The sequence below is a fragment of the Trachurus trachurus genome (genome assembly GCF_905171665.1).
Source record: "Trachurus trachurus genome assembly, chromosome: 9".
NCBI lineage: Eukaryota > Metazoa > Chordata > Actinopteri > Carangiformes > Carangidae > Trachurus > Trachurus trachurus.
The window spans coordinates 527,501-550,000 of record NC_139895.1 but is presented as its reverse complement, the minus strand read 5'-3'; the positions used below and the strand labels follow the sequence as shown (position 1 = coordinate 550,000).

Genomic DNA, 22,500 nt, shown 5'->3' with positions numbered 1-22,500 from the left:
CGTTGTGACCGACGCACTTCCGGTTACTTTCACAAAATAAAACACCCGTTGCCCTTTACATACAGAAAACCATGACGATAGAATTTGTGCTTTTCCTTTGAAATAGGAAGCTAACCTACCCTCGATGTAGCTAGCTTGAACCAAAATAAAGCGTCTTTGCTTGAACTACCCATACACTTCCAGTGTTTGAGCTAAGCTAATTACGGCGATACGGCTCTATCTCCCTTGTTACTGCACGCACAGTTGAAAGGATGGTGTCTATCTGCTGGTCAAGGACTCGGGAGTGAGGCAAGACATGAAAGAATTTTTTTTTGGCGTATCCCTTTAAATGGGTTAGGGGTTATCAAAGATCTTAAAAAAAAAACTATAAAAAAGTTATGACTTCACCATCACGAGGACTCAATGAGTCCTTAACAGGGCGAAAGGGAGTATTTTAATTACACATTGAAAAGATTTCAACAGTCACAGATAAATACATCTTCCCCAAACCATTTTGCTATAGCATGATTGTAGCCAAAACGCTGCTCAGTGATGTAACAGGCGAGGACTCATTGAGGGGAGTGTTTACATGACACATTTTTATTCTGATAGCCGTTTATTCTGAATGTCTATCTCCATGGAAACACACTGACCCCCCCTCCAGGTCCAGGTCCTCCCTGAACACGGAGAGACTCCGCTCTTCAAACAGTTCTTCCAGGACTGGAGGGATCCTGACGACACCGTTGGCATGGGAACGGCCTACGTGTCCAATCAGATAGCGAAGATTAAGAAGGTATAAACCATTAAACCAATCAGCAGCCAGATCAGCACCAGAGCGGTTCGAACCGGTTCTAACTCTCTGATTGGACAGGTGCCGTTTGACGCCTCAACGCTCCACCAATCAGACGCCATGGCAGCTCAGCACGGGATGGTGGACGGAGGAGAGGGAGACAAGCAGGTGATACCTGTCTGTCTCTCTACCTGTCTGTCCACCTGTCTGTCTCTCTACCTGTCTGTCTGTCTGTCTGTCTCTCTACCTGTCTCCCTACCTTTCTGTTTCCCGACCTGTCTGTCTGTCTCTCTCTCTCTACCTGTCTGTCTGTCTGTCTGTCTCACCCTCCCTACCTGTCTCCCTACCTGTCTCACCCTCCCTACCTGTCTCCCTACCTGCCTGTCTCACCCTCCCTCCCTACCTGTCTGTCTGCAGCTGTGGCGTGTCGAGGGCTCAGACAAAGTCCCGGTGGACCCGGACATCTTCGGCCAGTTCTACGGAGGAGACAGTTACATCATCCAGTACCGGTATCACCATGGAGACAGGAACGGACACATCATCTACATATGGTGAGTGGTGACCTCACCTGGCCGTAAGCCCCTCCCCCCGACGGCAACGGTAACTAACCAGGTGTGTGTGTGTGCAGGCAGGGGGCGGAGTCTAGCCAGGACGAGGTCGGGGCCTCGGCCATCTTGGCCGTGGCGCTGGACGACGAGCTGGGGGGCGGAGCCACGCAGGTACGTCACTCTGGACCGGACCGGACCGGACCGGACCGGTCTATAAAACCAATGATTGGACAAACATTACTATTTCTATGTGCATGTTTTTGTAATTAGTCATGGTTATCATAGATTAGCAGGGCTAACGGTTAGCTACCTGTTTAACTTTAATAACTCAGTGACTCAATAAACGCTCCATGAAAAAATATTTTCTCCAGCGGATATCTGAGTTCCAACATGACTGAGCTAACTGGAGTAGTTTCATGTCGTGTCCCACAACGGGAGGGTTTTAACAGCTGACGTCCTGCTGTTAGCTTAGCTGCTGCTGTTAGCTTAGCTGCTGTTAGCTTAGCTACCGTTAGCTTAGCTACCGTTAGCTGTCCCTGTCAGCTGAGCCACTGATGCTTTCTAGACACTGTGATTCCCCCAAACTGAATAAATACAACACATAGCAACACAAAACACACACACAGAAATAGTAATGTTTCTTCAATCATTTCAGATTTGTCTAAACGGTGATAGGGCGTGAAAAATATGATATATAGCTAAACTCTCGTTCGTTACTATTGATCTTGTTCACATTACAGCTGGTTTTCTACCAGGAAGTAGAATGTAAACAACAAGGAGATTCAGTCTATTGATACTGTCTTAATTTTCAGGTCTGTTTATAACTGTAGTAGGTTACAGAGACAGGAGCAACAGGGGGCGTGGCTCCACAGGTTGTGTTGGGGGGAGAAGGGTTAACTGTCACCTGTCTGCAGGTGAGGGTGGTCCAGGGCAAAGAGCCGGCCCACCTCATGAGCCTGTTCGGAGGAGAGCCGATGGTGGTGTACAAGGGCGGGACTTCCAGAGACGACGGCCCATCAGAGGAGCCAGAGACCCGCTTGTTCCAGGTCCGAGCCAACACAGCAGGAAACACCAGAGCTGTGGAGGTGAGAGACCAGTATCGACCGGTATAGACTGTTATAGACCGTTATAGACCAGTACAGACCAGTATAGACCAGTATAGACCAGTATAGACCGTTATAGACCAGTATAGACCATTATAGACCATTATAGACCGGTATAATCCAGTTTATAAAACGTAAAGGTGAAATCCGTCGATCTGATTGGTTGTTAACCGTGGTATAATGAGCATAAACCACGGCTACTATTCTAAAGCCTTATCACAGCGTAGGCTATCACTCCGCCTCAGGCACGTATGACTGGTATGAATGGAAGTTGACTGTTGCAGTCCGTAGCCAAAGACAGTTGATGTTTTTAGGATGTTAAAAATGTAGTAAAGTAGTGTAATTGACATGTTGAAGGTGAACTTTGACCTCCAGAGGGTTAACAATGGTAGAGGGGACTGAGCAGTGACAGAGCTACTTGGAGCTAACATCTGGACAGCTGGGAACAGATTTTTATTCTGCTGGAAGAAAACTACATGAAATTGATGCGTATCCCTCTTTCATATTGTCATTATTGGTAACCGTTTTATAAAAGCAATATATCACTCCAGTCCGTGGTCTATGCTCATTCTACCACTCTAAGGGGGTTGTCTTCGCGTTGGGCCGAACAACGCCCCTTAGCCGTGGTATAATGAGCATAGACCACAGACAAGAGTGATATATTGCTTAAATAGACCAGTATAGACCGTTATGACCAGTTGAACCAGTATAAACCAGTATAAACCAGTCTGAACCAGTATAAACCAGTATAACCCAGTATAAACCAGTATAATCCAGTATAAACCAGTATAAACCAGTATAATCCAGTATAAACCAGTGTAAACCGTGTCCTCAGGTGGACGTGTCGTCCTCCAGTCTGAACTCCAGTGATGTCTTCGTGCTGGTGGCGCCCGGCGGCTGCTGGTCGTGGTGAACCAGTATAGACCAGTATAAACCAGTATAGACCGGTATAAACCAGTATAGACCGGTATAAACCAGTATAGACCAGTATAGACCAGTATAAACCAGTATAAACCAGTATAGACCAGTATAAACCAGTATAAACCAGTATAGACCAGTATAAACCAGTATAAACCAGTATAATCCAGTATAAACCAGTATAGACCAGTATAAACCAGTATAAACCAGTATAATCCAGTATAAACCAGTGTAAACCGTGTCCTCAGGTGGACGTGTCGTCCTCCAGTCTGAACTCCAGTGATGTCTTCGTGCTGGTGGCGCCCGGCGGCTGCTGGTCGTGGTGAACCAGTATAGACCAGTATAAACCAGTATAGACCGGTATAAACCAGTATAGACCGGTATAAACCAGTATAGACCAGTATAGACCAGTATAAACCAGTATAGACCAGTATAAACCAGTATAAACCAGTATAGACCAGTATAAACCAGTATAAACCAGTATAATCCAGTATAAACCAGTATAGACCAGTATAAACCAGTATAAACCAGTAGAAACCAGTAGAAACCAGTAGAAACCAGTAGAAACCAGTAGAAACCGTGTCCTCAGGTGGACGTGTCGTCCTCCAGTCTGAACTCCAGTGATGTCTTCGTGCTGGTGGCGCCCGGCGGCTGCTGGTCGTGGTGAACCAGTATAAACCAGTATAGACCAGTATGAACCAGTATAGCCCGGTATAAACCAGCATAAACCAGTATAAACCAGTATAGACCAGTATAACCCGTGTCCTCAGGTGGACGTGTCGTCCTCCAGTCTGAACTCCAGTGATGTCTTCGTGCTGGTGGCGCCCGGCGGCTGCTGGTCGTGGTGAACCAGTATAAACCAGTATAGACCAGTATGAACCAGTATAGCCCGGTATAAACCAGCATAAACCAGTATAAACCAGTATAACCCATGTCCTCAGGTGGACGTGTCGTCCTCCAGTCTGAACTCCAGTGACGTCTTCGTGCTGGTGGCGCCCGGCGGCTGCTGGTCGTGGCGCGGCGGCAGCAGCAGCTCCACTGAGGCCCGGGGAGCCGGACAGCTGAGCCAGGTGCTGCAGGTCGCACCTGGCCGGGTGGAGGAGGGGGAGGAGCCAGGTGAGCAGCGGTTACCATAACAACCAGTTATAGAGATACAGTTCTGGTTCTGATACTAGAATACTTTACTTTCATAGAAATGTACATGAAGTAACTACACTAGTAACTAGAAACAGCATTTCCTAACGGAAAATGCGTGTGAATGCTGAAAGCCATTGCTGAACCATGCTGAATTAGCAGAATAAATTGACAAAGACATGCGGAATGACATGCAAGAAACATGTCCAAGGAAGGAATTGAACCCACAATGCCATGAGTGGTAACCTGACACACTAACCACATGGCCACAGAGGACCTGACTTACAATGAGCTTTATACTATCAGGAATGAAGGACTGTCCAATGACAGCTGAATAGTTGGAATGAAAGAGAGCACACTGTTTTCAAGACTGTTGTCATTCATTGTAATGTGATGATGTGCTGCAAACTGGTACGAGTAATCAATGAGATAACGAACACCTGTAACCAATTGAAGGCGGGGTAGGGGAGGTGAATTCTGCCAGTGAAGTCCCATAGGCAAAGCAAGGCAAGGGAATTTTATTTGTATAGCCCGTTTTTACATGCTTTCAGCATTCACACTAATAATAAGTATAAAGAAAATGGCGGAGAGGAAGAACAATAGTGTGAATGCTGAAAGCACTAATTATGTAAATAGTTACAGTGATGTCTATATATGTAGTGGGGCAGATAAGCAAAATAATTGTGCGTTTTAATGACTAAAGCATGAAACTTTCAGCATTTCATCTACATACCCCAAGGTTTAATTTCAGACGTGGAACCACTTTGGTGGCTGACCTTTAGGGGTCTTTAGGGGTCTTTTTCCACATTATTCCCCATTGGAAACCTATGAAAATCTGGGAAGTAAATCATTACCAATAAATTTCTTCACCATTGTGTTTAGGAAGGTGTGTAATATCATGTAATAAAATGTTGAAATTCAACTCCAGTGGGAAACCCCCTAAAAAACTACTCAAAGTTGGGGTACCCGTGCAGATTTTGCGAAAATTCCGTGATTTTTTAAATTTGGCCTTAAATATCTTGTGAGGGGTCAAACTAGAGGTTTTTCATGATTCTGAGTTGATCGCCAACATTAGTTTTTCAGCCAAAACACTCCTTGGTGGAAAAAAACAGCCACACCCACTTTTCCTGCTCATCGGAACCCCCCCACCACCAATAGAATGTATTGCAGAGAAGCCATTCCTTAGCATGGCAGAGGTTGTGTTACATAATACTACTAAATACTCAATAATATAACTTATATTCTGTAGCCTTTTTTCTTGTACAACGTTATACAGACGATGAATATAAGTTATATTATTGAGTATTTAGTAGTATTATGTAACACAACCTCTGCCATGCTAAAGAATGGCTTCTCTGCAATACATTCTATTGGTGGTAGTGGGGGTTCCGATGAGCAGGAAAAGTGGGTGTGGCTGAAAAGTGTTTTGGCTGAAAAACTAATGTTGGCGATCAACTCAGAATCATGAAAAACCTCTAGTTTGACCCCTCACAAGATATTTAAGGCCAAATTTAAAAAATCACGGAATTTTCGCAAAATCTGCACGGGTACCCCAACTTTGAGTAGTTTTTTAGGGGGTTTCCCACTGGAGTTGAATTTCAACATTTTATTACATGATATTACACACCTTCCTAAACACAATGGTGAAGAAATTTATTGGTAATGATTTACTTCCCAGATTTTCATAGGTTTCCAATGGGGAATAATGTGGAAAAAGACCCCTAAAGACCCCTAAAGGTCAGCCACCAAAGTGGTTCCACGTCTGAAATTAAACCTTGGGGTATGTAGATGAAATGCTGAAAGTTTCATGCTTTAGTCATTAAAACGCACAATTCCTTCCATATATGAGCTTATCTGCCCCACTAATGGACGTGTCGTGTCACATGACTGGATCATCAAGGGAGGAAACTGACACAAGATGGCCGCCAGTGTGTCGTCTGATCCTCTCCTTGGTTCAGCCAACCTGTGTGTGTGTGTGTGTGTGTGTGTGTGCAGATGCATTCTGGGAAGCGTTGGGTGGACAGGAGGACTACTGTCGGTCGGCGCGGCGGGAAAATGAGATGGAGGCTCATCCTCCACGGCTGTTCGCCTGCTCCAACAAGACCGGAAACTTCCTGGTACGTCATCATGAGGTCACGGTGTGATGAGGCATATATATATACACATATTATATATATATACACAGATATATACACATAGAAGCCTCCTCTGACGCTGCTGTCCATTGGAACGATGCGTCAACGCGGCGGCCATCTTGGTGAGGGGGAAGCCGTGTCTACTTCCTGCATCAGACGTCTATCAACCATTAAAATCACCACAACTCACTGAATATTCAACCCATTCTCAACTGTTTGGTTATTATAAATGTCAGACACATATTTATGATACAACAACAACAACAAAACAAAAAAACTTTTTTTTTTTTTTTAAATGTATAATTTTTTTTCTATGTATTAAACATACACTTCCATACTCAGTCACACACCCACATGCATAAACACACTGAAATGTGTTGTACAGGGTCTGACTGGTCTGACTGCTGGTCAGACATTTATATGTCTATGGTCAGAAACCCCTCACCAAGATGGCCGCCGTGTTGACGTACGCTGAGAAGCAGAAGGCGGCATCTAATGCTGCGTTCATAACAACTCGGAGGTCAGAATCCCCAACTCGGAAATTTCCGACTTCCGACATCATTGCGTTCACGCTGCAGGAACTCGGGAGAATAAAACCTGGATACCTGAAGGAAGTTTGTTGTATTGTGGCTCAAAGCTGAATAGTAAAAATCAGTGCAGCAGTAAATGATGTTTATTGTGGAGGAGAGGAGACGCTGCAGATGAGTGCACATATAATGTTACAGCCTTGATGACAGTTAAACGTTATTTCATCACATACGAGGAACACAATTTCACACCAAACAACAATCACAGCTTCATATAAACGTATTTCATATCGGCTACTGCAGTAATACACAAAAATATGCATCAAAACCTCAACAAATAACTTCAAATGTCTAAATTCTAACCGTTTAAGACGAGGGCATGACGCCATGTTTTGATGTTGTTGTGACGTCAAGTCAGAAAGTCGGAGCTCTGATATGATACCAGAGTTTCCAACCTGTAATTTCAGAGTTCGACGCCGTTCAATTCATTTTCTACAACTCGGAGCTCGTTTTTTTTCCCGACTTCCGAGTTGTTTTGAACGCAGCATATGTGTATATATCTATGGTGATGAGGTCATGTAATGATGTCACAGTGTGATGATGTCACAGTGTGATGATGATGATGTCACTGTGTCCAGATGGAGGAGGTTCCCGGTGAACTGACGCAGGACGACCTCGCTCCTGATGACGTCATGATCCTGGACGCCTGGGACCAGGTGAGTCTCTGCTGCTGCTGCTGCTGCTGTCACGGTTGTCATGGTTACAGGCCTCCACCTGGTCTCCACGGTGACCACCTGTCCTTCTGTCCTGCCGCAGGTGTTCGTCTGGATCGGCGAGGAGGCTCACGAGGAGGAGAAGGAGGAGGCGGCGGCGTCAGGTGAGTCAGACAGGAAGTATCAGCTCAGCCTCACCTGGGTGGGCGGAGCTAACGGCCATCTGGGTGGGCGGGGCTAGAGCGCTGTAAAAGAGAGTAAGGACAGCATTGGTCCAATGGCAGCGCCTCCTGGTGGAGGAATATGGGTTTTGCAAAAGAACTGACATCTCTGCATTGTTGGTGAATGAGCAGTGTGGTGTTTTCAATAATTTAAGGACATTTATAGATCACCCACGTTAATAGCATCATTGAGGATCCTTTACAGAGAAACATTAACACATAGGAGAGTAAAAAAAAACAGTTGTCTACATGAATGTTTCAATCTACATTTTGTAATAAATAAATTATAAGTATAATCTGATATGACCGAGACACCTAAAAACAAAAACACGGCCGTTTTCATCCATTTACAAGCCAGTGGGCAACACACATACATTGGAGTGAATGGGTTTTCTGGGCGCTTTTGCAATACCCATATCCTGCCACTAGGGGGCAAAACCCTTAAACCCTTAAACCCTTAAACCCTTAAACCCTTAAACCCCTAAACCCTTAAACCCTTAAACCCTTAAACCCTTACCACGGGAGTCAATGGTGGTGTCCTTACTCTCTTTTACAGCGCTCTAGGCGGAGCTAACGGCCGCCTGTGTTTAATCCCTCCTCTGATCCTCTTTTCTACAGTTACCTCTGAAACTCACTGAATGTAACACTTTCCATAACACCTGTGTGATGTGTGATGAAGCATTTAGACTCAACGACAGACTCTGCCATCTCATCCCAGTTTCTTTACCCGCTCATGAACACAACACGAGAGGAAAACAACTTCTAAAGGGAAAGAGATGGAAACTGAAATGCACAAGTCTCAGTGTGACCGTTAAAGGATCACAGACTTGGAATGAGGTTGAGAGCACAATTAAAGAGTCTGCATCACTGACTATTTTTAAAAAAAAAGATTAAAACAAAAACTGCTGCTGAATTATGTCTAAATGAAGCTCCGCTTGCTGTTTTTTGTTTCATGTACCTGTGCCTGATGAGTTGATATTGTGTCATTATTGTATTAAACCATAAACTCTTTGTACTGATGGAATTGCCTTAGATGGTTAGGGTTAGGTGAGATTGTAGGTTAGACATAGGAATTGTTATTGTCATAATATACTATATTGTTGTTTGATGCCTCTGGGCCCCGTTCATCAGCTACAGAAGCTTCTGGGGTTTTATCCCTTTTTACAAGATCAGCCCCTTATATGACATATTGCATTGAGGTCTGGCGAAACACATACAGAACAAATACAAATTCTTTTTTTTTTTGCAAAAAAAGGCTATAAGAATCATCAGTAATAAACCTTTCCGTGAGCCGACCAACCCACTGTTTAGTCGCCTGAACATTTTGAAATTCAGGGACTTAGTTGATTACATTACAATACAAACCATGTACAAAGCAAAAAATAAACTTCTTCCTCCAGATATCCAGAATCTGTTTAAAATGAAGGATTCCAGTTAGAACCTGAGAAGACCACTAGTATTATTTGAGAAACCAAAGACTCAAACTACTGTAAAAAATCACTGTCTTTCTGTTAGAGGGGTTAAAACATCTGGAATAACTGTCCTGAAAATATTAAATTATGCTGTACTCTAGTCAGCTTTAAAAAAAACCTTTAGAAGAACATCATAGTTTCTCGTTACAGTATGGAAAATTAAGTTCAATGATTTTGTACTATTTTGTGTACAAATCTTTATTTTGTTGTGATCAGAAATGTAAGTGTACTGATTAATTTCAAATGTCTGTGATCTGATCCTTTTGTATTAATGCGTATATAGTATATATATATTTTTTTTTTAAGGTAAAAGGGGTAGGAGTATATAAGCTTTGGCTTCAACCTACACCCTTTCGGTTTTATAAGCTTGATATACCGAAATAAATTCATTCATTCATGTCGACTGTATATTGTGAATTGAATTTGTATTTTGTATTTTAAAATGATTTGTAAAAATAAAACGAACCTTGTTTCCCGTGCAGCCGCCCGCTACGTGGAGAGCGACCCGGCCGGCAGAGACCCGCGCACGCCGACGGTGACGGTGAAACAGGGATTCGAACCGCCGACGTTCACCGGCTGGTTCCTGGGATGGAACACGGAGTTCTGGAGCGCCGACCCGCTGCAGCGTTTCCTTGACAACCTGTGACATCACTTCCTGTTCCACCATGACACATGAATAAACCTTACAGTGAAACCTGTGTGTGTGTGTGTAATGGTACATTTGAATATTCCTCTGTTTTAAAGGGATAGTTCAACATTTAGTCAAACTGGCCCATCACCATAATCCCTATAGTCATAGCAGTAGGTTCGTTACCTTTAATTGTCGGTGCAAGCTGTTTTTAGAACGGCGGAGCAGAGCCGTGAGCTGCTCAGAGCTACGCTACGGAGGCTCATTATGGGATTTCTTGGTTTCCCTCATCAAACTCATCAAATACACAATCCAACAACTCCACAACGCTCTGGTGGACAAGTTGTGAGCTGCACATTCACCACGCTATGAGATAATAACACAACGTTACCACACAGAGTTGTTTTAGAGGGAAATTCATGTAAAACCTCTGATGCACATTGCCTTCAGGGACAGTTTTTCATCAACAGTCTCTGTATTTCCGCGTGTGGTCGGGCCAATCACAGGCAAGTAACTTAAACCTAAGCTGCATTCATAAGAATTGAAAAAAAAAAAAAAACTGGTCCCGGTGGGCGGAGTTACCTTGTGTGTGACATCACAGAAAGGAGGAAGTGCTATCTGCTCGTCTTAAAGAGACAGTTCCTACAAATGGGCGGTGTGTGTTTCTCCGTTTATGACCAGTTTGATGCATGGGGCAGTATATACGTGTCATTGTAATCTCAACCCCTTTGTAAAATACCCAACCTCCCACCTTCTCACCAAGATACCAGACTTTAATTGTAATTGTACACTGCAAAAACTCAAAATCTTTCCGAGAATATTTGTCTTATTTCTTGTCAAAATGTCTCAATTTTAGTCAAAACTAACCTCTTTCCACTTAAAATAAGACTCATCACCTAAAAATTTACTTGTTTTTAGGTCATTTTCACTTGTTTCAAACAAATTTTCAATTGGAATGAATAAGTAGAAAAATCTGCCAGTGAAAGCAAGTTTTTTGTGCTTGTAATAAGAAAGAAAAACTTGCTCCACTATAAGATTTTTCTATTTATTCAAAGTGGGAAATTTGCTTGAAAAAAGTATCTAAAAACAAGCTGCTTTTTAATGTGATGAGTCTTATTTTAAGTATAATTAGATTTATTTTGACTAGAAATTACATTTTGACTTGAAATAAGACGAATATTCTTGGTAGGATTTAGAATTTTTGCAGTGTAAATCCAATTTCTTTGCATTTCAAGTAGCCTACCTGAGACACCCAATCTCTCACTTTCTCATCAATATTAAAAACCTTTTGTATTTTAAATTGTGTTGACTAGACCTCTTAACTTCTCACCTAAACACAATATCCTCATGTATCAATGTTTACACTGCAAAATCTCAAAATCTTATCAAGAATATTTGTCTTATTTCTAGTCAAAATGTCTCATTTCTAGTCAAAACTAATCTCATTATACTTAAAATACTTAAAATAAGACTCATCACATTAAAAAGCAGCTTGTTTTTAGACACTTTTTTTTTACTTATTTCAAGCAGATTTTCACTTTAGATAAGTAGAAAAATCTGATAGTGGAGCAAGTTTTTCTTTCTTATTACAAACACAAAAAACTTGCTTTCACTGGCAGATTTTTCTACTTATTTCAAGTGAAAATTAGTTTGAAACAAGTGAAAATGATCTAAAAACAAGTTCATTTGTCGGTGATGAGTCTTATTTTAAGTGGAAAGAGATTAGTTTTGACTAGAAATGAGACAAATGTTCTTGGAAAGATGTTGAGTTTTTGCAGTGTAGGTCTCCCCATTGTCTTTGTTTTTCCTTTTTCCAGCAAACGGCTAAAAACGTCCACGACACCTGTCACTCATCACCACGGCAACAGCTGACTGTGTAATAGTTTATTGGATCTTTATAAATACTGATGTTGATAAATAACAAGAAGAGAATCTGAAACAAACAAGAAGAACAGAGACAGAACCACAGGGTGTGTGTGTAGGTGTGTGTGTGTGTGTAGGTGTGTGTCTGTGTGTGTGTGTAGGTGTGTGTCTGTGTGTGTGTGTGTGTGTGTTCACAAACTATTCATCACAATTTAAAGAGTTTTTACTGTTGTACAATAAAATCTGAGCTTTACATTAAAACCAGTAGAATCCAGTGGAACAACACAAACTAAGCTGCGCTACGTTTCCCCTCCGCCTCCAGTCTTTGTGCTAAGCTAGGCTAAGCTAGGCTAACCGCTGCGCTCAACAGGAAGTACCAAAGGAAACAGGAAGTGATGTCAGACTTTGGGAAAAAAAAACATGCAAAACAGAAACAGTAACTGAGGGTAACCTAGCAACGGAGGTCAGGTCTATGGCTGTAAGAGGTGGTGGTTGATTGACAGTTTCTACGGTGACTAGGACAGCTCTGATTGGTCGATGGGTTCGTCCTGTTGCCAGCGGTTCAGCCCCGCCCCCCCCACAGAGTCACAGCCAATCAGAGATCAGCAGTTGCCAGAGTTACGGAACTCTCCGTTCTCGGTGATCTGAAGCGATGACGTGTTGCTAGGAGACAGGCCGTTCCTCTGGGATGTCACGGCGTAGCGCTCCTTCAGCTGCGTCAGCGCCGCCATGAGGCGCGTGTTCGCCGCGTCGAGGCTCGATATCCGCTTCTCCTGAGAGACAGACAGGTGAGAGAGAGACAGGTGAGAGACAGAGAGACAGGTAGAGAGACAGACAGGTGAGACAGACAGACAGACAGACAGACAGGCACCTGAGCCTCGATGATCTTCTGTTTGGAGTCGACCACCGCCTGCATGTCAGAGTGATCCTTCTTCAGCTCCTCCTCCACCGCCATCAACCTGCAGGGACAAGACAGACAGGTGAGAGACAGACAGGTAGAGACAGGTAGAGACAGACAGACAGACAGACAGACAGACAGACAGACAGACAGACAGACAGACAGGTGTCTCACCTGCTGATGATGCTGTTCATCTGCAGGTCCTTGTCGTCCTGAAGTCTCCTCAGTCGACTCTCTGTGTCCTCCAGTCGAGCCTGAAACACACACACACACACACACACACACACACACACACACACACACACACACACACACACACACACACACACACACAATCAGCACCACTACACTGGGCCAACGAAGTTCTGGGGCGTAACAATTGGGGGCTCGTCCTGGATCGAACAACCATGAGTCTGTAGCTGTTGTGTGAGGTAGTAGTCTTCTTTTCGAGATGTTCTATGATTTAACTGCCTGCCTGTGTTTGCTTGAGAGTCGGGCAGAGAGAGACTCTTGCCACTTTGTTGTTTTGCCTTTCTTATTTTTGGTGGTGAAACCTGGGTGTGGGTACGTTTTCTGTGTGGCAGTGGGCCTTGCCTTGGTCCAGTGTTCACTCGCAGAGTTCAACGTTTAAAGGAGCCTCCCGGGAAGCCACTGAAGACTAGATAGTTAACCTTCATCACAGGTTGCCTCTCCACAACGTCACTCTTCTACAGAGTTGCACAGCAGCGTAGTCACAATCTCTTGTGGGTCGACTCTACCTCTAGTTTCGTCTGGATTCTGTGTGAAATAGTAACAGTAACTTTGGGTATGTGACTTTTTGTGTGGTACCTGCACAGTGCGTTCGTTGGATCGTTCGGTTGCAAATGAACTTTATGGAAATAACGTCCGTCCAACGCAATGCGGCCGGCTCAGAAACTTCGTTCAAACTATCTTACTAGGCCGTGTTGATCAAACATGAATACAGATTCTGTTACTGCACTACACATTTCCCGCCTCAAATGTTTTCAGAAACATACTTTAGTGTGTTGTTTAACTGTAAAATGAGATCGTTTGTGACGCGGCCGCCATGTTGGAAACGGCAGAGCGAAACTCAAGCTCCGCACCACGTCACACAGAACCGCCCACTCGCCGGTGCGCTCGGCGAAGTTCCGTCGCCGCTGGAGTTGGTGTGTCTGCACCATAACTGTGTCTGTTTATGCCTCACCTTTGTATAGTAGCTTGTATTCTGTGTATTTTATTACTTTTATGTTATGTGTAGGGACGACAGATGGAAATTAGCTCGGAGCTAAATCTGGTGCAACCATCTTTTCATTTTTTCCCTTTAAATGATTAATGTAATTGCACACTGTCCCTAATAAACTAAACTAAACAAAACCCGAGTCGTGTGACTGTGATGTCATCATGTGGCTGTGACATCACAATGCTGTTCCTACCTGGTACTCCTGCAGCATGCGCTGGTTCTGCTGGTCCTGGACCATCAGTCGAGCTTCACACTCCTCCTGACGCAGAGACGCCACGCGCAGCTTCTCCTGCAGCAGAGCTACCTCCTGCTGGTACTACACACACACACACACACACACACACACACACACACACACACACACACACACACACACACACGATACACACAGAGTCAGCCACAGTAGAACCACCAGAAGCCACATGGGATATGCCAAATCAGGGAAAAAACGGTATAATATAGTAATCAATGACTGATGGGAGAGAGAGACAGGACAGACGGAGCGTGAGAGTAGAGAAACTCTCTCAGATGTTGTAAAATAGAAAGATCCAGGTGCAACACCAGCTGCGTGGTATAGAGAGTATATTCAGATATTCAAGAAATCTCAGTTTTGCGTGTAAATATAGGGCCGTCTCTGTCACAAAGGGCCAGTAGCCAGTAAGAGAGCAGAGCTGAAGGCTTCACACGAGAGCCACTAGCTGTAGGAGATCTGCCGAAAAACATGAGTGGGACAGAAAGAGAGATGGGGATCTACCTACATCATTACCCACAAGGGCTGCGCCTGCTTATAATTGTCAGTGATTGGCTTGTGGATGAGCGTGCATCTGACGTTAGAGCATAGGAAGTGCTCTGAAAAAATTAAAATTAAAATATGTGTAAAAAAAAAAAAATAGTGCTGGAAAGCACGTTGTGGTTTGTAATCACGGTGCAGAAGAGTGAGTTTGGAGCTGAAGAAAGGAGAGAAAAAAGAGGGTCGTGCCGCGGCGAAAATGCTCTCATTGATGAGAGCGGCAGCGATCAGATCAGCTGTAACTGTACTGGAGGGGAACACACACACACACACACACACGATCCTCCTGTCAGATGCGGCTGCATCTCTCCAGGTCTCTTGTGTGTGTGAGTGAGAGAAATAAAAGCTCTGACTTGCTGGGGCAGACGTTGTTTGGTGTCACCCGCTGATAAATATCCGTCTTTTTCGACGGAAAAAAATATATTCGGGTCAATGTAAAAAAAAAAAAAAAAAGCATGTAGCCTAGCTTTCACACCTGTCAATTTGATCCGAACTATCAGGAAAGTCTGAAAGTCTGGACCAAACGAGGTAGGTGTGAAAGCCCCCTAACTGTCAATGATCAGCCAATAGGAGAGCGGGACAGAAAGAGAGATGAGGAGCAGAGAGGAGGCTTACCTTCTCTATGACGGGGTCGTCATGGCGATCGTCCTCCGTCTCGCCGTAGGAGGAGGCGGAGTTCATGTTGAGCAGCCAGGCGGCGGTCCGGTCCAGCGCGCAGGGGGAGGGGGCCTGCACACACACACACACACACACTGATGTTGTTACCATGGATACCACAGGACGCCGTCATAGTTGCCATAGCAACAGTCCGGTTACCTTGGCGGCGGGCCGCTGCTTCTCGGGACTGTCTCCTTTAGACGACGACGACGTCTGTCTGAGCCGTGACTGGCCGCTGCTCGGCCAATCAGGGCTGGATGACATCATGCTCCCAGAGGCGGGGCGGGGGGGATAGGCCCCGCCCCCTCCCCCGCCGCTGAGCATGCTGGGAGGCGTGCGGCCGCGAGGAGGACCCGGGGGGGCGGAGTTAGGAGGAGGAGGCTGGTCGATGCGTCGCTGTGGACCCGAGGAGCTCTGTCTGGGGGGGGCGGAGCTACCTGGGAGGGGGCGGAGCCACAACAGACAGGTGTTAGTGGGGGGGGGGGGGGGGGGGGGGGGGGGGGGGTCGATGGACATGTAGGTTCGATACAGGTACAGTGGTTATCCACCACTTTATTTTCCCATGATCCATTGCGTCACACCACAACGGAAGTGGGTTTTAGTAGCATTCTAGCGAGCGGCTAACTGGTAGCGTTAGCGGCTAACTGGTAGCGTTAGCCACCAGTTCTAGCGAGCGGCTAACTGGTAGCGTTAGCCACCAGTTCTAGCGAGCGGCTAACTGGTAGCGTTAGCCACCAGTTCTAGCGAGCGGCTAACTGGTAGCGTTAGCCACCGGTTCTAGCGAGCGGCTAACTGGTAGCGTTAGCCACCAGTTCTAGCGAGCGGCTAACTGGTAGCGTTAGCCACCGGTGTAGGTACCAAATGTGGGGGCTCCGGGCTGCCAAAACCGTTTGGACTAAATCTGATGTTTGTTAAGTCTAGAAAACGAATTATTGAACAAACATTACTATTTCTGTGTGCACGTTTTTGTAACTAGACAGACAGCTAACAGCAGCAGCTAAGCTAACAGCAGGACGTCAGCTGTTAAAACCCTCCCGTTGTGGGACACGACATGAAACTACTCCAGTTAGCTCAGTCATGTTGGAACTCAGATATCCGCTGGAGAAAATAGTTTTTTCATGGAGCGTTTATAGAGTTATTTAAGACACTGCTAACGGCTAACAGCTAACGGTTAGCCCAGCTAATGTTAATCTAAGATGTAATGAATGGAGTGTCATGGCGACACCCAGCGTCGTTCTCCTGAAAGTGGTGGATAGGTTCCGTACAGGTCAGTGGTGTCATCAAAGATATTCAATAAATGGAAAGATCCTCCATGAGCGGCTGCTCCAATGATATGAAATGGTGACACTTCCTGTCTCTCTAAGTGGGCGTGGCCAACCGTCAGTTTCACTTCCTGTCTCTCTAAATGGGCGTGGCCAACCGTCACCACCTCGTCTGTGAACGTGTGTGTGGATTTATACAATTTTTAGGTAGATGAAAGTGAGATATTTATATTTTCTTATGATAACATTAAATATTTACACTACTAACAGTAATATTTAGCATGAAGAAAATAATTTAAATCATTTTCACGGGAGTTCGCGGCCGTTTGTTTGACGTTGCCTAGGAGATTGGTGCCAAATCTCGCGAGAGTGTGTCGTAGAGACAGAGACAGGTCTGGAACAAAGTGGATTTTCTCCTGATCTCTCCGTCTGAAAATTACCATTTTGGTGTCAAAATGTTCAGAAGAGATGTGGCTTGTGAAAAAAAAATTTGCTTCAGTGACCGTGGGGAGAAAGACCCGACCATAATCGGTGTTCACATTAAATTGTCCCATAGGAATCAATACACTCCAAGCTGCCTCTGGTCTCTCTAAAGGGGCGTGGCCGTGCAGAAGCCTAGTGACATCATACAGGAAGCTGACTCGTCATGAAAGGTCTTGGTTTATAAACCGTCTTTGGCGTCATTAGGCCTATTTTAGGGGGGCTGAAGCCCCTCGCCCCGCCTCTGGCTGAAGCCACCCTAAAATAATCTTAAACCCCCCCAAATAATTTGGTGTTCTTTTATTATGTGACTTTTTTTTTATATGTGACATATATTCTCCTTTTAAGAACCCCAGCTGTAACCACATTTGTCTCTTGTTATTTCTGATTTGTTTAATTTAATTAGTTTGTTGAGTGTGTGACCACCCCCCCTCCCAGCTGTGAGTTGGTAGCGCCCATGTAGCGGCGGCTTGTTTGAAGCTCCGCTCCGAGCCTCGATGAAGGGGTTTCTAGGGTGAAATGTGCACTCTTTACCATAAATATCTGCTCCAGTTGGAGTTGCACTTCATTTCTGTTGTCTGGTCTTATTTGAATGGGAACATGTGAAGAGGTCTGGGTGAAATCAGAATGAGCCAAAAACAGCTGTATTTGGATGGAGTGAATAACCATGACTCAGGCTACTAGTGAAATACAGTTACACAGTTAGGCTACTCATTAGATGTTACTTTACTTATTCTTAGATTCAACTAGCCCATGATTCAATACTCTAAATTTACTCTAAATTCTAAATATTGTGTTTTTCTGGGCCATTGTGAAAGTTTGTTACAGGTTCTATAGGTTGTGTTGTGGTCCTATAGGATCTATAGGTCCTATATGTTGTGTTGTGGTCCTATAGGATCTATAGGTCCTATATGTTGTGTTGTGGTCCTATAGGATCTATAGGTTCTATAGGTTGTGTTGTGGTCCTATAGGATCTATAGGTTCTATAGGTTGTGTTGTGGCCCTATAGGATCTATAGGTTCTATATGTTGTGTTGTGGTCCTATAGGATCTATAGGTTCTATATGTTGTGTTGTGGTCCTATAGGATCTATAGGTTCTATATGTTGTGTTGTGGTCCTATAGGATCTATAGGTTCTATATGTTGTGTTGTGGTCCTATAGGATCTATAGGTCCTATATGTTGTGTTGTGGTCCTATAGGATCTATAGGTTCTATAGGTTGTGTTGTGGTCCTATAGGATCTATAGGTTCTATAGGTTGTGTTGTGGCCCTATAGGATCTATAGGTTCTATATGTTGTGTTGTGGTCCTATAGGATCTATAGGTTCTATATGTTGTGTTGTGGTCCTATAGGATCTATAGGTTCTATATGTTGTGTTGTGGTCCTATAGGATCTATAGGTTCTATATGTTGTGTTGTGGTCCTATAGGATCTATAGGTTCTATATGTTGTGTTGTGGTCCTATAGGATCTATAGGTTCTATATGTTGTGTTGTGGTCCTATAGGATCTATAGGTTCTATATGTTGTGTTGTGGTCCTATAGGATCTATAGGTTCTATATGTTGTGTTGTGGTCCTATAGGATCTATAGGTTCTATATGTTGTGTTGTGGTCCTATAGGATCTATAGGTTCTATATGTTGTGTTGTGGTCCTATAGGATCTATAGGTTCTATATGTTGTGTTGTGGTCCTATAGGATCTATAGGTTCTATATGTTGTGTTGTGGCCCTATAGGATCTATAGGTCCTATATGTTGTGTTGTGGTTCTGCAGAGGTCCAGTACCTGTGAGCGTGTCGCTGAGAGACAGCGCTCGTCTTGAATACTCTTCTCCGCTGCTGCTGCTCGACAAGGCCGACGTCCTCTCGCCGCCGCCGCCGCCGCCCAGCCCCACCGACATCTGGGTGAGGAAGGCCGGCTTCGTCGCCATGGCGACCCTGTCGTCCACGTTGCCCTGCGACCCCACCGAGCCGTCCGAGGGCGTGGTGTCCGCCTGCTGCTGCTGCTGCGGTTGCCGTGGAGACGTGGCGGTCATGTGATACACCGGGTTTTGGAAGGAGAGGGGGAGGAGCCCCGTCCTGCGCTGCCATTGGCTGTCGTCGAGGCCGTCGCCGGGGGAACAGTCCTGCAGGTCGACCAGAGAGAGGCTGCGGCTCTCATTGGTCAGCTCAGGCCCCTCCCTCCGGCCGCCGTTGGTCATCTCAAACGCCTCGTTCTCATTGGGCTCCGAGTAGGAAGAGCTGGCAGCCGGAGAACCATGCAGACCTACAGGAGGTGACATCATCAGGACAGGATGACCTCACAGGAAAGTAGGGGTGGCAGAAAAAATGAGAGGGACCCGTGTGCAGGGACCAGGGCGCCGCCATTAGCCCAGCTGATCCACACCGGAAGTCACGACCGGAAGTTGCTTTTCTTCGTGTGTATCATTTCTATGTTATTCTAAGAACCCCCTCTCTCTCTCTCTCTGGCCTGTCTAGCCTCTACCTGCTCTTTTTACTAAACTTAACCAACTCCTTTCTTCATTGCCTAAACCCAACCAAAGCACAGAGCAAGGACATTTCATTTATTTTTTCTCTCTCTCACTCCTGGTCTGCTGTCAGCAGGAGCGGCGCTAGCCGTTAGCCGTTAGCAGAGTTTTTTAATAACTCAATAACTTATTAACGATCCATGCAAAAAAATATTTAGTTAGCTCAATCATGTTGTAACTAAGATATCCGCTGGAAAACAATATTTTATTATGGACCATTGAGTTACTGAGTTATTTTTTTTATCTACATAGAAATGATACTACACGCGAAGAAGAGCAACTTCCGGTCGTGACTTCCGGTATGGATCAGCTGAGCTAATGGCGGCGCCCTTGTCCCTGCATACGGGTACTCTTGGAAAAAATCGATTCACATAAATATCGCGATATCTTTTTTGGCGATTTTTAAATCGATTTTTCTTTTTCAAAAATCTTTTTTTTTTTGAAAATTTGTTTTATTTTATTTTATTTTATTTTTTTGTTGTTGAATTTTTTTAAATATTGTGCAATGTGCATTTGTTCGCCTTTTTTACATACAGAGAGTCCAGGTTTTGAGAAGGGTTTAAGTTCACTTTATAATGGAGTATGATAATTTATAGGCTCCTACAGTATTTGTGTGCAGATAAATGTTAAAAATGCTAAAGACTAAAAATCATAGAGAGAATCAGCAATATCGTAGAATCACAATTTAAATCGAATCGCCATCCAAAAAAACGTAGAAGAATCGAATCGGGAGAAAAGCATATCGTCCCAGCCCTACAGGACAGAGCAGCTGATTGGATGAAAACAATGACATCATCAGCACAGGATGACCTCACAGGACAGACAGAGCAGCTGATTGGTCACCTGATGCAGGCTGGAGGCTGGATCCTTTAGTGACGAAGAACAGGTCTTTGTTTTCAGGAGTCGGAGACGGAAGTCTGGTGAAGTCCACCAGCCTGCACACACACACACACACACACGCACACGCACACGCACACGCACACGCACACACACACACACACACACAGAAAGAAATTAGGGTTGTGTCCTAACCCCCTCCTCTCTATCTAGTGACCAGTTGTTGTAGTGGTGTCTGAATGTTTAGTGATTATTAATGTTCACTATCTAGTGACTGAATCTATCCCACAATTCACCACCACATGTAGTGAACATCCGATGGTCACTAACCGGAGCAAGATATCCCATCATGCATTGCGGTCACAGATGGCCGTTACCACAGCGGCCCAGAGTGACCGGTGTAGCTACCAAATAAATGCAGTAGTGACCGGTGTAGCTACCAAATAAATGCAGTAGTGACCGGTGTAGCTACCAAATAAATGAAGTAGTGACCGGTGTAGCTACCAAATAAATGAAGTAGCGACCGGTGTAGCTACCAAATAAATGAAGTAGTGACCGGTGTAGCTACCAAATAAATGAAGTAGTGACCTGTGTAGCTACCAAATAAATGCAAGTAGTGACCGGTGTAGCTACCAAATAAATGCAGTAGTGACCGGTGTAGCTACCAAATAAATGCAGTAGTGCAGCAGCATCAATAAATGTGTCCAGGCTGCCAGAGTTTTCCGGTCGCGGCTTCCACAGACTCCCACAACAAACGTCGGAGCAAATTTCCTGACAAGCGTTATAAACTGACCGCAGACTCTGCATAGCGAGGCTAATCTCTGTTAGCCCGTCTATGGTGTTTTACATTATACGTTAGCATTAAGCTAGCGGACTTCATGCTTAGTTGTGACACTGGCTGTGTGTGTTTTGAACGTTGTTTCAAACTATGTGGGTTTGATTGAACAAATTTTGATGCTTAAATATATATATCACCGCTTAATATATTGCTTTACTGCTAAGGCTAAGAGAAGCACTGACCCTCCATCCAGTCCGACGCCGCCCTGCAGGCCGATGGAGGGGTTGCAGGTGGCCAGGGGGGGGGAGAGGGGCGGGGACAGCGGGGGAGGGGACAGCGGCGGCGGAGACACCACTCGCTGAGGCTCCGGGGTGGAGACGGACACGCCCCCCTGGCTGCTGGCCACGCCCCCCTGGCTGCTGGCCACGCCCCCCTGGCTGACCACGCCCCCGGGGTGAGCCAACGCCGCCGACACTTCCCTGAGGATCCGAGGGAGAGGGCCGAGCTTCAGCAGAGACGACTGAGGCAGAGAGAGACAGAGAGACGATCAATACATTTACTTCTATCCACCACTTTATTTTCCCATGATCCATTGCGTCACACCACAACGGAAGTCGGTTTTAGTAGCATTCTAGCGAGCGGCTAACTCGCTAGAATGGTCCGGTGCTATCACATGGTGTATCACCTGGTCGAGCTCGGTCAGCAGCGTGTGCAGACTGGACAGCTCTCTGCCCAGGTCGATGTAGCCGTCGAAGCCCGACGTGTGGTTCAGGCCGTCGGGGTTGGAGATCTCCTGCAGGAAGCGCTGCATGCTGCTCCACTGCCGCTCCACAAAGTCGTTCATGAACAGCATGTACTCCTCCTTAGTGCCAAACCTGCAGCACAGAGGAGTACAGGTCAGTACACTGCAAAAACTCTAAATCTTTCCAAGAATATTTGTCTTATTTCTTGTCAAAATGTCTTATTTCTAGTCAAAACTAAACTCTTTCCACTTAAATTAACTTG

At 45.0% G+C, this 22,500-nt stretch overlaps 2 protein-coding genes across 3 annotated transcripts in view; one reads left to right on the top strand and one right to left on the bottom strand.

Annotated features, from left to right (window-relative positions):
* Positions 1–10,238, top strand: part of LOC310991335 (gelsolin-like) — a 24,097-nt gene extending 13,859 nt beyond the window's left edge. For both annotated transcript variants that reach the window (XM_083979004.1, XM_083979005.1), the window contains exons 10-19: positions 644–772; positions 851–937; positions 1,187–1,320; positions 1,398–1,488; positions 2,232–2,402; positions 4,280–4,454; positions 6,468–6,589; positions 7,773–7,850; positions 7,951–8,011; positions 10,023–10,238. In XM_083979004.1, the coding sequence (XP_083835130.1) occupies positions 644–772; positions 851–937; positions 1,187–1,320; positions 1,398–1,488; positions 2,232–2,402; positions 4,280–4,454; positions 6,468–6,589; positions 7,773–7,850; positions 7,951–8,011; positions 10,023–10,186 (1,212 nt within the window). In that variant the 3' untranslated portion in view covers positions 10,187–10,238. The remainder of the gene's footprint in view (positions 1–643; positions 773–850; positions 938–1,186; positions 1,321–1,397; positions 1,489–2,231; positions 2,403–4,279; positions 4,455–6,467; positions 6,590–7,772; positions 7,851–7,950; positions 8,012–10,022) is intronic.
* A 2,034-nt stretch (positions 10,239–12,272) lies between these two features.
* LOC310991320 (disabled homolog 2-interacting protein-like) overlaps positions 12,273–22,500 on the bottom strand; it is a 29,996-nt gene continuing 19,768 nt past the window's right edge. The window contains exons 12-21 of the mRNA XM_083978976.1: positions 22,181–22,370; positions 21,738–22,015; positions 20,724–20,815; positions 19,139–19,618; positions 15,776–16,053; positions 15,575–15,688; positions 14,363–14,485; positions 13,104–13,183; positions 12,903–12,990; positions 12,273–12,804 (exon numbers count right to left, since the gene is read on the bottom strand). Coding sequence (XP_083835102.1) covers positions 12,634–12,804; positions 12,903–12,990; positions 13,104–13,183; positions 14,363–14,485; positions 15,575–15,688; positions 15,776–16,053; positions 19,139–19,618; positions 20,724–20,815; positions 21,738–22,015; positions 22,181–22,370 — 1,894 coding nt within the window. The 3' untranslated portion in view covers positions 12,273–12,633. The remainder of the gene's footprint in view (positions 12,805–12,902; positions 12,991–13,103; positions 13,184–14,362; positions 14,486–15,574; positions 15,689–15,775; positions 16,054–19,138; positions 19,619–20,723; positions 20,816–21,737; positions 22,016–22,180; positions 22,371–22,500) is intronic.